Below are 14,387 nucleotides of genomic sequence, written 5' to 3' on the forward strand. Positions count from 1 at the left end.
CACAAAAGGTGCCTTTTGTTTGTTTTGGCTTGAGTTCAAGAGGAAAATCCCTCCTATGGATTACTTGCCATTTAGATGGACTACAGGTATTTTGAGAATCAAAGCTTGTATATAAAGCACTTCCCACTCATTGAACTGTATAGCCTTTGTACGCAGTTTTACAAGGTAGTAAACTTAAACAATGAAGCTTCCTTTTTTCCATTAAAGTGGTTTCTAAATTTGTAACAGATTGTTCAAAAAGATGTTTGCCTGATTTTCCATAAAGCAAACTGACCAACTGTGTGAAAACACCTGCTTCTTAACCTTTGTCAGTTTTATATGCATGTGAGTCAAAGAAAAGCCTAAGGAGACAAACTGTTGAAGCGCTCTCACCAGAGACAGTATATAATATTAAACTACTAACTTGCAATACACTGAATACAATCATCAAAAACATTAATGTGTACTATGAAAATTAGTAGGCCTATTGTTTTCAGATAACGTTTCCTTACTTATCCCTTAAGTTGGGAAACGGGTTTATTACAACAGTTCACTAAGTTCATCATAACGAGTAACAAAATAGCTAAAAAAGCAAAATAATAAAAATATTTCAATAAAATGACAGCGTTGTTTATATATGTATGTATGTATGTATGTATGTATGTGTATATATATATATATATATATATATATATATATATATATATATCTCCTAGTGTGTATGCGCGCGCACTTCTATTCAGCGGAAAGCCTGCATTTGCGAAAGACGGATAAGTGGAAGTGAATGGATGGATGGATAAGTGGAAGAGGAAACATAAAGAAATTTGTATATATGATTATGTATATATGAAATTTCAATTACTAAATAAAACATAGGTAAATATTTAGATTAGGTTGTGTGTGTGTGTGTTTTTTTTTCCCCCTCTTCTCTCAATGCGTTCTCGGTGATAGTGGGTGTCTCCCAGCCTTTACATTCCTGGCCGCACTGCGCATGCTCTCTACATCCTCTCCATCCACACGTCGAAGGACTTGAAACCTCGAATAAAGATGCTCAACGTCTCGGGTCCCTGGAGCCTTGTCACCGGGTGAAATTTGACTTATCTGAAAGGTCGCACAGACTCAGAGACGAGACGCAGAAGGACGACATCGTTTCTCGGTTTCGGCGCGCGTGCACTCCACCGACATGGAACTGAAGAAATCTATATCGGACACCGAGCGCGCGCTCAGGAGCTACGGAGCTGTGTCGGAAACGGCGTGGACAACGGACAAAGGTGAGCGTCGTCAACGAAAAACAATAAAATAAAAGGGAATAAAGACAAAAACGGGAAGTGTGTGGCGGGAAACGTGCAGCTGTGGTCTCAGCTTTTCTTCAGTGTGTGTTTCGCTGTCAGGATGCCCAGTCAGCACTTAGAGTTTAAATGGTTAAAGCGTGACTCACAAAAGGTTTGGGATGGGATCAATAGCGCTGCCTTGGTACTAAAAAGCGTATTACGTCCCTTATGTGCAAACCGTGGGTAGCATATTGCGCCCTTTGTTAATGAATTTTAACCACTAAAGGTCTCGGACGCAGCGCATTTGCAAACTTGTGGATATTTAATTGTGAGCTGATAAGATGCAGCAGGAGCACTAGCTCTGAGTGAACACCCTGCTCCTCTGCTCTAATCAGTGTACGTATATCTATATGAAAGGGCTCAAGAGGCAGCTTTAAAAAATGTTATTAACTCTATTCCCCACTTTCAGTGATTATTCATGGGATTCATTTTGCGTAGCTGTGTTGGCGAGACTCACAAGTACCAATAATAAATATAACAACAACAAATTAAGGCTAATTTGTTGTTGTGATAATAGAGCATAAGCTGCAAAAACGCCAAACAAGACATTAAATTCAACATCACACGATCCTGTCTTATTTGTTCTATTCAAGGCTGCATATAAAATGCACACTCTCTCATTTATTAAGTAGTGTCTGAAGTAGCTCAGAGCTCTGTCTCCTCTTCAGAGAGCTTTTTTTTCTTCAGCAACTGATGAAAATCTATTCAAATTAAAGTGATATGAAAAAAAGAGGAAAATCCTCCCCATGGAAAGCCAGAATCAATAAAATATTTGCTTGGCATTCATGGTTGTTAGATGATTGATTAATCTATTTTTATGTCACATGCCTAATGGATTTCATCTTTAGTCAATACCACGCATGTTAGATGATAAAATGAAATGGTTGTTTAGTTTTAATGCTGATTTGGATTTGTGCCTGTGGCAATATTAATGCACAGTCATGATCAAATGAAATCATTCAAACGCAAAGCTTCGGGATGGGCATAAAGCAGCAAAAACAGAGTTTGTTTACATCGTCTTAGATGTTTCTGTTATTTTCTCCTGTTCTCGTGTGATAAAAAGTGTTTTAGTGACGTAGCTGAATGACGAAGCTAGAGAAATAGAAGAGACTTCAGAAGTGTCCCTCCTGATTCCAGTCATCATCATCACAGGGGAGTAGTGTGTGAAGAAACTTCCAGATTAAGTCTGAGAAGAAAATGCAGAGGATATTTTTAGAAACAGATCCAGCCATTGCTCTCTCGCGCTCTCGTTTTCTTTCTGCTACAAAGACAAACATACAGGCAGAAAACAACACAGAGGTACAACAAAGGCAGCTCCCTGCAGGTTTGTGTCCATCTATTAGGCAAATAGCACACGTGTTTGCCTTGCACTTTCTATTTTGTCCCCACCATCTGTTTTTTTTTCTTCTTTTTTTCCCACTGGAGGGGGTGTGGTCCGGCAGCAGTGTGTACAGTGTGACTGCAGCATGTGTCAGGGGGTGTCTGCATTCGATGTCATACAGGCACTGACATTTCCCTGTTGTTAAACCCCATGTGGCTGCTGCAGTACACACGATCCTGACTCTCAGGGTTGTTTTAGCCTCATTAAGTCGTAATCCTGAAGTACACCAATGAGCCAGTTAGTTTTAGTGAAACTGGGGTAGTTCAGGTGTGGTTTACATTGGCTGGATTTTGTTGTCAACCATACCTGTCTCTGAGGAAAGCGCCACTTTTAATTATATTAGCATTTAATTACTTATAGTGTTTTTAGTGCTCAGTAGGTGTTAGCGGCATGTCGGGTTCAGAGAGAGCTGTTAAGACATTATTGAGCTGGCACTTTGCCACTTTTAATGGTCTGGTCAGGACCTAATGCAGCTTGGTGTTATTGATGATGAACACGTGGCTGTAAGCGAGGCAGAGGAACGTGCGAGGAAAAAGCAAGAAACAGTAAAATAAAAAAAGAGGAGATAGAGGAAACGCGTGTAAAACTTTAGTTCGTATCTCGCTGATACAAACTTTCGCAACTGCGTCTTTTGTCAGCAGACGTGTCAGATGGTGATTCAACATCAGCAAGGCACAAACAAAGTGCGCCCTCCTGTGCAGACTTCTGTCTGCTGTGGTGAGTCAGCTCCATCCTCAGCAAGCATCCATGAAAAGTATCACAAACGCACACTGCAGTTAGTGTTGCTGCAGGAGGACGGAGGACTGATCCCAACCCTCTAATATTACCGTACATACTTTGAATAAATCATGCGTCAGAGTGTGTTATAGACGCAAATAACTGTTTAATCAGGTGTATTGTGACGTGGCATCTGTAGACTGGATATTATGTCCTGTTGTCCTGGCATCACTTCACAGCCTGAGTGGGAAGAAGGAATGACAGACACTTAGAATCCTTGTAATTTCTATATGGAGAAGTGAGTATTCATATGAGAAGATCAAGTAAGGTACACTATATAACTGTCTTTTGAGACACTTTTACGCAATAGTATTTTTATCATAACAATACTTTTATGTAATTTCCAGTTTAGTATGTTTATTCATTCATTCTACTAGAGTAGCTTTGCATAATTAGCAGTAAAAAGATACCTTTGTTTACTTGACACCGAGCTCCCCTTCAGCCAGGTACAACACTTCCCATAATGCAACTTTGTAAAGTTCTTCATTGGTCCCTTTGTCAAAGCCTTGGTGAACCAGGCTTTCTCTTCTGAGGAGGGAATCAGCACACCACAGTGCTAAACACTTTCACACACAGAGAACATAGATAGGTTTTCCATATTGGCTCGATTTATGCTGTTGTCCGTATGCTGAGCCGCTTCATCAGGTGTTGCGGCATTTTTGTGGTCGGTGCATTGACGAGTGCATTAAGTGGTTTGTCTGTATAGTAGCTGCAATGTTTCTGCATGTTACTGGCAGAGATGGAGTGTGAGGTCAGTTCCAGCTTGGGAAGAAATCAACGAGAAGCCACATCTGGTCATCGGTCCGTGCTGAAAGTGCTTTTTCTGTCTCTTTGGAAAATACTTGTGATATATTCCTGGTTAATTCCTTTCTTATGGGCGATTGGAAGCTTTCAGAAAAAAAATCTGTAATTTATGGCTGAAGCACTGCTTTGATTTTAAACTTCAGATCACTTAACTCAATTATCCACACCTCTTTCTCACCAAATATCATGCTCTTGGGTGCAGTGATATGACATGTCACACAGAGAGGAGGTGAGAAGTGAGTTTGCCAAGAAGCTGACGGTATGAGAAAGTTTTCAACGATGAAACGAAAGGAGTGAACTTTCCAATGCACATGTGACATCAAATCAAAGGAATGAGGACTTTACATTTTAGAGCTTTAATTAGATGCGGCCAATGGAAGTAAGCCATGTGTAGTACTTGTTCTCTGTAATTTAAACCAAGCAGGCTTGGTTGAACTGTAAAGGAGTGTCCAGAGTGAATAAAACTATGGTTCAAGAATGTCTTGTAGGTCTGTCTTCTTTTATTGCATTGTTTTTCCTCTGTTTGTCTTCCTCTCAGGTCACTCAGATGTGTCAATGGCAGAGAGCACGATGTCTCCAGAGGAGATCGAGGTGGAGATGGCTCGTATCCAACGCCTGCGGGAAGTCCTGGTGCGCAGAGAGTCAGAGCTGCGCTTCATGTGAGTGTCTGTGTTTTTTCTGAGACCAGAGGTTCGCCTTTTTTTGAGGTTTTTTTTTTTTAACCAAGACACAGTTGATACTCTTAATACAACACAAAGGCATGCGTGTTACTTCCTTCACACATACATTAAGCTTGGTGCTCAATATTTAGGGAAGCTGTCAATTTGTCCATTGATTATTCCGAGGGCTGGACATGCATGTAGCAGCTGAATGAGTCATCACTGATGGACTCACTGGCCGCTAAGCTTAAAGGATTATAGATCACTGCTGAAAAAGAAGTTTTAACAGCATTATATACCCGCTCAGTGTATCGTTTTAAAACTAAAAATGGAAATACAAGGCTTTGTTTATTTTTGTGCAAAACTATTTCCAAATTTCTCACCAATGAACCATGTATTTTGGGGGGTAACTGCATGTTTAGTATCTGCCCAGTGATGGTCGAAGTATCAGATGAAGCTGATAAAGATTTAAAAAATCCCACAGTGTTGCACTGTAATAAAAAGCCTACTTGCAGGGCTTAATTAGGCCACCATGCTGCTTATTGTTATCTCTCTGCTGTCCGTCCTCACGTGCAGGCACAGACACACCAAGTAGCAGATGGCGTGCCAAAGGTTGCTGGAATCTACTAATACCGATGAGAGAGTAAAACACAAGGCAGAGGAGGGAGATATACGGAGCGAGGGATCTAGGAGGGGAGAAAGGAGAAGGAGGGAGGTGTAAAACACAGCAACTGGGATACATGCAGGGAGGAGGAGGAAGGAGGCAGGAGGCTGTGGATGAGTCATCGTCCTGATCTATCACAAGGAGAATTAAATCTGCTCCACACACACACACACACACACACACACACCCACACCCACACACACACACACACACACACACACAGACAGGGATTTAGGTAATAAAAAGGGAAAATGCCGAGGCCCCAAGGGTGAGACATGAGGGCTACAGGAAGCACAGAGAGCATGCAGGATTGATTTTTTTTGTCGTTGTGTGTTTTCCGTCTCGACACACTTAACACACTCACTCCTGATGTGTGAGCTCGAGGCTATGAAATCTTAATGACAAGAACAAGAGCGGAGTTTATTCAACAACATCCAGCTAATGGTGATTATTTAGAGATTAACACTGAAACTGTTTGCTAATGAATTAATAAGTTCAGTGACAGAAATGAATTGAATGTGGGTAATTTATTCTGAATAATAAAAACCATTCAGAGTGCTTTGGTGGGCTCGCTTTTTAAAATGTTTGTTAACTGAATGTGTTTTGAATGGCTTTTTATATCAAGAGAAGTGATGTGAAGACTCTGTGTTGTACTGTGTGTTGTGCTCGAGGAAATTGTGGCAATCGTTTTTGTGTAGCAAAACTGATAAAATGGCAGGTTCGGAAATTGGCAGCTTTAGAGATAAAGTCAGAAAATTAGTTGCAGAAAGCTAAATTCTTCACCTCATAAAGACTTAATATAAAAAAAGCTCCGCTTGTTAGATTAGAAAATCCTTCAAACTAATTATCCAGCTCCTCTACATCAGATTATTGTTTATTTTCTTCAAGATTCCTTATTATACAGTGTAGGTCTGCCTGACGTCATGTCAATCAGATAAATATGTCAGAAATGGAAGTGGAAGCAGCTAATCATATCAGTTTGTCTGTAATCTGATGGAAGCCAGTGCTTTACTTTTATTTCTCCCTTTTATCTTTTCAGGATGGATGACATTCAGCTCTGCAAAGACATCATGAGTTTAAAGCAGGAGCTAAGGCAGATTGTCGCAGTACCAGGTACAATTAACAGTCACTCATGGAAATTCTGCATCAAAATCAGGCGATAAAGAACTCACAGTTGTTCCTCTGCATGCAGAACTGTCCACACTCTCTGTTTAGACTTGACCAAAAATAGATCTTTTGATAGAAAGTGCAGCTCACAGGAGGCCTATCGCCTCTGCGAGTATCACACTGATTTATAGGACGTGTCGTAACAATAAACGACGCAGGATTGATTGTAAGTCCCAGGGACACAGTGAAGTTATGAGGGAGAGATAAGCATACACACACTCACAAACACATAAACATCCATGCATCATCACTTTGAAGGAAACACAAGCTGAGGGAGGTTTTCCAGGCAAAGAGTCTAAAATGAATTTCAGTAAACACTCATTTACTGCCTGCATGTTTTCATTGTGCAAAAACGGAATCAAATATTAGCCTACAGTCACTTCCAGCGTTGCCTGTATCAGAAATGCAGCGAGAATGTGCTGAAGTGGCTGACTGACGTCAGCTGCATCGCACATAGCAACCCAAATGCGTATATGAGGCTATGCATAGAGAGAACCTGGCAACAGCAGGAAAACACGCCTCCTCCGAGCGCATGTACATCATGTGTCAGTGTGTGTGTGCAGGAGGGGCTGGTGTCGTGTTCAAGGATGCACACATGAGGATCAGGACTGACCTGTCAAACGCTGCCTGGATTTTATTTTACCACTTTGACAACCCAGCAGCATATACGAAATAACAGAAACACCCTGACAATACAGTAACACATCCAGCATGAGTAGTTCTAATTTAGCCTGTGTGAAGGCTAAATTTTCCCCGCAGCTTGAATGAAGTAAATCCCTGAAGGGAATCTGGTTCTCGACTAGTTTGATGTGTTTTTTTTTAAAGAATTTTCTCATTTAAATTCCTTGTGTATTTGTGGAAAATTTATAAGGAATCTTCAATTTTGAGATCCAGATAGACTTAAAAAAGAATCCCTTTTAATGGGCTCGGACTCACCTCTGACAGAATTACTTCTTTGGGAATGCGGCTAAGAAACAAGAAACCAAATCAGTCAAATAGCCCCCTTTGGAAGAATTGAAAAAGTACAGCACAAACGTAAATCAGATTAAGAGTAGTATATAACTAGTTTTGCCAACATTGATCAACATAGAAGGCTGCGCGAGAAAAACAGAAGTGTCTTGAGTTGAGGTGTGTTTTATTTTTTTCTAGCTTTAATTCATAGGAGAGAAGATATGTTACTTTCTTATCACATAAATTATTAATAGGATCGCATTATAACATAGTGTTCCTTTTATTTTGTCCACTTGCCACCTAGTCTGCACTGCCCTGTAGAATCTCACTGACATTCCCTTGTGCCAAAAGTGTTGTGTATGCTGTTAAGGGGGTTCTGGTATCCCATTACTCCACTCCAGGACAAAAGGAGTCATGTGACAGACCCAGCTACCTCTCCTGCACCTGCTCCTCTGACTTTGGATTATGTGTCTAACCCGTGCATCCTTCAGGCTGTCCTGCCCCCTGGGAGCTTCGCTCTGTAGCTGCACTGCTCCATGTTAGAAAAAGCTGGTTTTAACAGTCATTTTTCATCCGCTTTTTCTCAAATAGCCTAGATATCAGCATTGCCAGACAGCCTACCTCTGCAGCCATGTGTCGATGTGTCCTTTTCTGTTTTTACATACATCTGATTTGGTCTGTTAGTGTATATTCTGTGCTTTGGAGTGTGAAGGTTAGCTCTTTGAGGCAGGACAATTCTGATGCTTGCAGATGCTTAATCCTTCAGCCAGCAAAACCAAAAAGAAGGCTCACAAACATTTGCATAATTGAGTGAGTGCCTTATTTGTTATAAATTATGCGTGAGTCAGAATTAAGGATCTGTTTTGTGACGTGACTCAGTGTTAAAGAGAATCTGACATTCCTGTAGGGTCGGTCTGTAGACATCAGATGGGTTGCTGCTGTCCGTCTTATTTTCTTCCTTGTTTTCCCCCCAGAGAAAGAAAAAACCAAGAAGCACAGGCAGCGAGAAGAGGAACTGATCCTGAAGATCCATAAACTGGTGCAGAAGAGGGATTTTCTGGTCGACGATGCCGAGGTGGAGAGATTAAGGTACGGCCCTCCTAAGCTCTGAGCACAGCTCATATCTGGGATGACGTCTCTGTGTGCTGACTGTCTGTTTACTCAGATACCGCTGGCTGTTTATTTCTTCATTTGATCCTCATAGAAGAGTTGAGAAACAGCAGGAAGGAGACTCATTAGAGTAAATGTGTAGCGCGAATGTGAACTTGACTGAAGACGGCGAACAGGGGTCACTTCATCATCACAGCAGTGTTTAGCTGTGTGTGTGGGAGGGAGGCTGACTGATGACTGTGGCTCTGCATTGTCTGCTCCCCCAGATAACCCACAGAGTGTGACACAGATAACGTTCAGATAGGCAAGATAATGGGTTTAAATCACAGCGTGAACAAATGTCTGTGGGACTCAAAAGATTAATTTTGAAACTGTGCCTTCAGATTGTTCTGGGTTATTTCGGTGTCATTATAATCATTTTTTGTGACAGTACTGAGTCACAACCAAAGAGTCTTAAAAGTGATTATCTTCTATCAAAATCAATGCCACATGTAGCATTAGATTACGTCCAATCGTGTGTTCTCTTTAATTTCAGGTAACAGAGCTGCAAAGAGAAATCTTTAATTTTACAGTCTACTGGGTCTACTGGGAGTTTTCCCCCACAGACATCTCTAGAGTTTATTGAGAAGATATCCAAAATGCCTTGCTGAAGCCCGAGGTCAATAGCCAGACTGCTTTAGGCTCATAGGAAGGCGAAAGTAATTCAAATAATAACTTGTTACAACACTATGCTGAAGAACATGTCTGAACATACAACATATTGAACCTTGAAGCAGATGAGCTGCAGCAGCAGAAGACCACACCAGGTGCCACTACTGTCACCTAAGAGCAGGAATCTGAGGCTACAGATTGTCAGTTGGGCTGCTGCTGGTTATGTAATGATGTGAGGGATATTTTTATGATACTTCGGGGCCATTAGTACTAATTAAGCATGGTTTAAAATGCCACGTCACCCGAGTATTGTTGCTTACCGTGATTTCCTGAACTTTACTCAAATTGTCTCTGCAGTCACCCGATCTCAGTCCAAAAAAACACCCCTGGGATGTGATAGCATCATGAATGTGTGATGCCATCATGTCAATATGGACCAAAATCTCTGAGCATCATGTTGACAAGCTGTTTGTTGTGCTACAAGAATTAAAACAGTTGTTAAGGCAAAAGAGGTTCCATAATGTTACTAGTAAGGTGTCAATAATGGCGTGGCTGGCGAGTGTATGTTTCTATATTTCCTATAAATTTGTTCAGAGGAAGCATATTGAAACAAAAATTCTCATTTAGGTCAGCAGATGTCATTTTGTTGAGTGTTTGAAGTCCTGTACAAAACTAAATGGTAGCCAACAAGGGTGCAGAGCAAGCTCCTTCCTAATATAATTTAGTGAGATACATGATTAAGTGTCTGAAAGACAGAGCAGATACAGAACCTAATAATAATCTTAATTTGTACTTCAAATCGTGGCTCAAGAGTTGGGAGTTCGCCTTGTAATCGGAAGGTTGCCGGTTCGAGCCCCGGCTTGGACAGTCTCGGTCGTTGTGTCCTTGGGCAAGACACTTCACCCGTTGCCTACTGGTGGTGGTCAGAGGGCCCGGTGGCGCCAGTGTCCGGCAGCCTCGCCTCTGTCAGTGCGCCCCAGGGTGGCTGTGGCTACAATGTAGCTTGCCATCACCAATGTGTGTGTGAATGGGTGGATGACTGGATATGTAAAGCGCTTTGGGGTCCTTAGGGACTAGTAAAGCGCTATATAAATACAGGCCATTTACCAATAAGGATGAAAGCACATTTATAGATCCTGATGACCAAAACGTCAAAATGTAGACCAGAGAAGGACAGAAAAACATTTTTATTATGCCTCTCTGGCTTCTGTATTCCAGCCAAGAATCGGTTTTCTTTTTTCGCCTCTTTTTGTCTTTAAATATATTTAAAACTGACCTCCGCCTCAAAGTGAAATTAACAGAAAAAATGGATTATTTGTTGATTTCTTCATCTTCATATTTTATTGCAGTTTGAAGGTTACAAGAGCTCATGACTGCTTTGAAAACAGAAATATTAGATATATAAAATGTGCTCAGTAGAGCTTACATTTTATTACTAAACTAATTATAGTTAATTCAGGACCACTGTAGTCCAAGGATTATTATTTCACTGAGCAGTAATTCATGTTTAGCAGCGTAGCTCTGTTCTGGAAGAGGCGCTCAAAATATTCTCAGCTTAGCTGTCAGCTGATCGGGTCTGGACTGTATTTGACAGATTTCTTTTGGACTAGTGTGAGTCCAGATACTGGTGGAGTTGATGTAGTTGGGCGACCGTAGCTCAGGGGGTTGGGAAGCGCATCTGTAACCGGAAGGTCGCCGGTTCAATCCCCGGCCTCTCTGTCCTGGTCGTTGTGTCCTTTACCCTACTGGTGTTGGCCAGAGGGGTCGATGGCACGATATGGCAGCCTCGCTTCTGTCAGCCTGCCCCAGGGCAGCTGTGGCTACAACAGTAGCTTGCCTCCACCAGTGTGTGAATGCGAGAGTGAATGGGTGCTATATAAATCCAATCCATTATTATTAGTAAAGTCATGGAAACTTTGGCATCTAGGAGGATGAAGTGATGATTGAGGAGGTTAAACGTTGGTAGGTCTGAAAAGGAAGATTGACAGAAGGAGCAGAGAGTGATTGACCTGAAGAGTGTGAGCAGAAAGATAACATGACAAGTACAGTGACGTCAAAAGAGTGAAAGAAGCGATTTTGACAGAGTGGGAAAAAGAGGCAAGAAGGAGAAAGCGACAAATAGAAAGAGACAGAAAGTGTTCATACATACTCGGATAAAGACAGGAAGGAGCTGAACTGACTCCAAAGCTTCAAAACAAGTATGTATGTTCCACTAGTGTATGTAGGCAGTGAGAGTGGATAACCCTGATATGATTCTGACTGACCACGTGGCAGCCAGTTAGATCAAAGTCTGCACAAAGGAAGGGGAAAGGTAACAGAGATGAAGCCTGTTTTTATGAAAGATAAGTCTGTAGTTGCTCAAAGTAATAAAAAAAAAACCCTGGTTGTTTCAGACAGTAGGCTTCACCAAGGCCCACTATAAGATGAGGATTGTCTTGAACTGTAAAGCATGTGTGCTCACTTTAATAGAGATTAAGAAGAAAAATGCAGAGCTTGAAATGAACAGACGAAGGAATTTTAAAAGTTGGTAGTCTCTTAAAACAAAACACCCCCCCAGATGTTTAGCTTTGAAAATACCAAAAACTGTGGCGCAGCCATGCTGTCCTGTCAGTCAGTCAGTCCAGTAGTGCTGCTTCAGTCAGATAAAAGCAGACATTTTCTGAATTTCATTCAGACTAAGATGTGGATGTTTTGTACCTCAGGGAGAAGGAGGAGGACAAAGAGATGGCGGAGTTCCTCAGGCTGAAGCTGATGCCTCTGGAACAGAAGCTCAAAGTCACACAGAGTGAGTGAGAGGTTAAAAATAACTCATGCACACCATCTTAAAGAGACAAGAGCATTGTATGTGATTATGTCTCTTTTTTCCCTCTCCCTTTACGACAAGATCCTCCAAAGCCCAAGAGACAAATCCCTGAGCCGCCTCCCAACAAGCCATCCATCACCAAGTCAGGAGCGGCCATCATTAAGGACTGCTGCGGAGCCACCCAGTGTGCTGTAATGTAACTGACCCAAACCTGCTTATGGCCCCGACCCTGTGTCAGACACCGCACTCACATCACACGACATGACGTACATCACTTCCTGTTACTCGGAGAGTCACAGTCAACCACGAAACTGTTCAGGTATCAGATTCGTAGCTTAGTTTGCAAGAGGTTGGGAGCTGATCCCCGGTCGGTATTTAAGGGAAACTTTTATAGTAAGGAGCTTTTAACCAAGACCATGAAATAAAGGGAAAGGAAGCTGTGAAGAGAACTGTAAATAAAAACTATGTTGAAAGTGTTGATTTATTTATTCAGTCAGTTTTCAGATTGGTTAATTCCATCATGACAGGTTCAATGAGGATGGATCTCATCTGCAGAGCTACAAGCACAATGTCCATAAAGTGAACTGAATGCTGGGGTTCTCTGACAGGAAGAGAAAAGCTGATGTCTGACGACGGGTATTCATTCATTTAGTGCTTAAAATCCAACCAGTGAATCTCTCAGTTGCTACATTTTATCATTTTCCCCAGGTGGGACAAACACAAGTGGCTCTGAAAAACAATATGGCTCCCTGCCAAGGGACTTATGCAAACTGATTTATATATGCTAATGAGGAGAGGGAGCCAGTGGATGATTTTTTCTACAAGTGCTGAGCAATATTATCAAACAGCAGTTTAATTCTTAAGGCATTTACAAATTAAACAAAGACTTAATGCTGAACAAACTAAGTTGCCTCTTTTCCACTGACGTGCTGCCAGTGCCCGTGTTGAACTGGTTCTGTATGACAGAGACTGAAGTCAGTGCCAAAAATCTGATACAATACTGTTGCCAAGCCGGAAGTTGAAACCACTAACATCAGGGTGGAGATACAAGAAATATAGAGATTATTCACCTGCAGATTCTGTCCACAGTACCCCCCACCCCACTGAAATTACTCCAACCTTTGCTATATAGCATCCGGTTCATTCTCAAACCTGTGGAAATGTCAGCTGGTTCGCAAAGGCTCTATGCAGCACGGCATCAGTGGAAACCAGATTAAAAATGAGCTTATATTGGGCTCAGTGCTAGTTAGCAATGTGCGTCCTATAGGAGAGGTCCAATTATGTTTCTAGAAGTCTTCAAAAGGACAGTTTTCTCTATCCAATCTGGAGTGAGATCACAGAGAATCATCAAAAGAAAACTCTTGTATATCAGAACAACATTTAAATGAAAATATGATGGGAGAAAAGTTTACAATTCATTTTGAGATAAAAAAAAAAAATCCATTTACATCTTGAGGTGTTCTGGGGAGTCCTCTAAATCAAAGGTTATAGATTGTAGTAGAATAAAACTGGAACAAAAATGCATCTAAACTTTTTCCAACACAATTTATAGAGAGTGCCAACTAGCATCCAGCCTAATGACTCACCTTTATAGTTTTCAGGAACCCCTTTCATGATGACTTTAATGCCTGTATATGCCAACACTTGATCTTCCATCATCACATTTACCCTCCTCCCCAAATCAGCACATCAGAGGCCATATTAAAATCTGCATCATCAGCTGCCAGGAAGTGTTCACTGTGGTAGTGAGACATCATTCATCATCATTCTGGATATTGCAGAGAAACAACATGCATCCTTTGAACTTAAGTCTTGCGTTTTTAAAATGATAAACTCCAGGAAATGAATGCAACTCTGCTGTAAATGCCTCCAATAGATGGTGTGTGTTTGAGTGTATTTAGGACTTTAGTGTGACTCATGTCAAGCAAAGTGTTGCTCTCTGTCACTTTACCTTTGTTCTGATAACTTAGCATTCTGTAGTTGTAGTGGATTTATGAAGGTCCTAATGTCAAAGTATTGAACAAATATGCAGAAAATAAGCTGAAACTACCTGTACATATATGTTTAAATAAAGAGCATCTTTCAGGAACTCACCGTGTGTATGTTTGAA

At 41.3% G+C, this 14,387-nt stretch overlaps 1 protein-coding gene across 1 annotated transcript; it reads left to right on the top strand.

The window, feature by feature from the left end:
- The first annotated feature begins 716 nt into the window (after positions 1-716).
- Positions 717-14,366, top strand: bmerb1 (bMERB domain containing 1). Its single transcript, XM_026170037.2, has 6 exons — positions 717-1,250; positions 4,811-4,931; positions 6,635-6,708; positions 8,688-8,802; positions 12,177-12,259; positions 12,359-14,366. The coding sequence occupies exons 1-6, from the start codon at positions 1,163-1,165 to the stop codon at positions 12,475-12,477; spliced, it is 600 nt and encodes a 199-aa protein (XP_026025822.1). The 5' UTR covers positions 717-1,162; the 3' UTR covers positions 12,478-14,366.
- Positions 14,367-14,387: the final 21 nt, after the last annotated feature.

Source organism: Astatotilapia calliptera, chromosome 6, assembly GCF_964374335.1.
Source record: "Astatotilapia calliptera chromosome 6, fAstCal68.1, whole genome shotgun sequence".
Lineage (NCBI taxonomy): Eukaryota > Metazoa > Chordata > Actinopteri > Cichliformes > Cichlidae > Astatotilapia > Astatotilapia calliptera.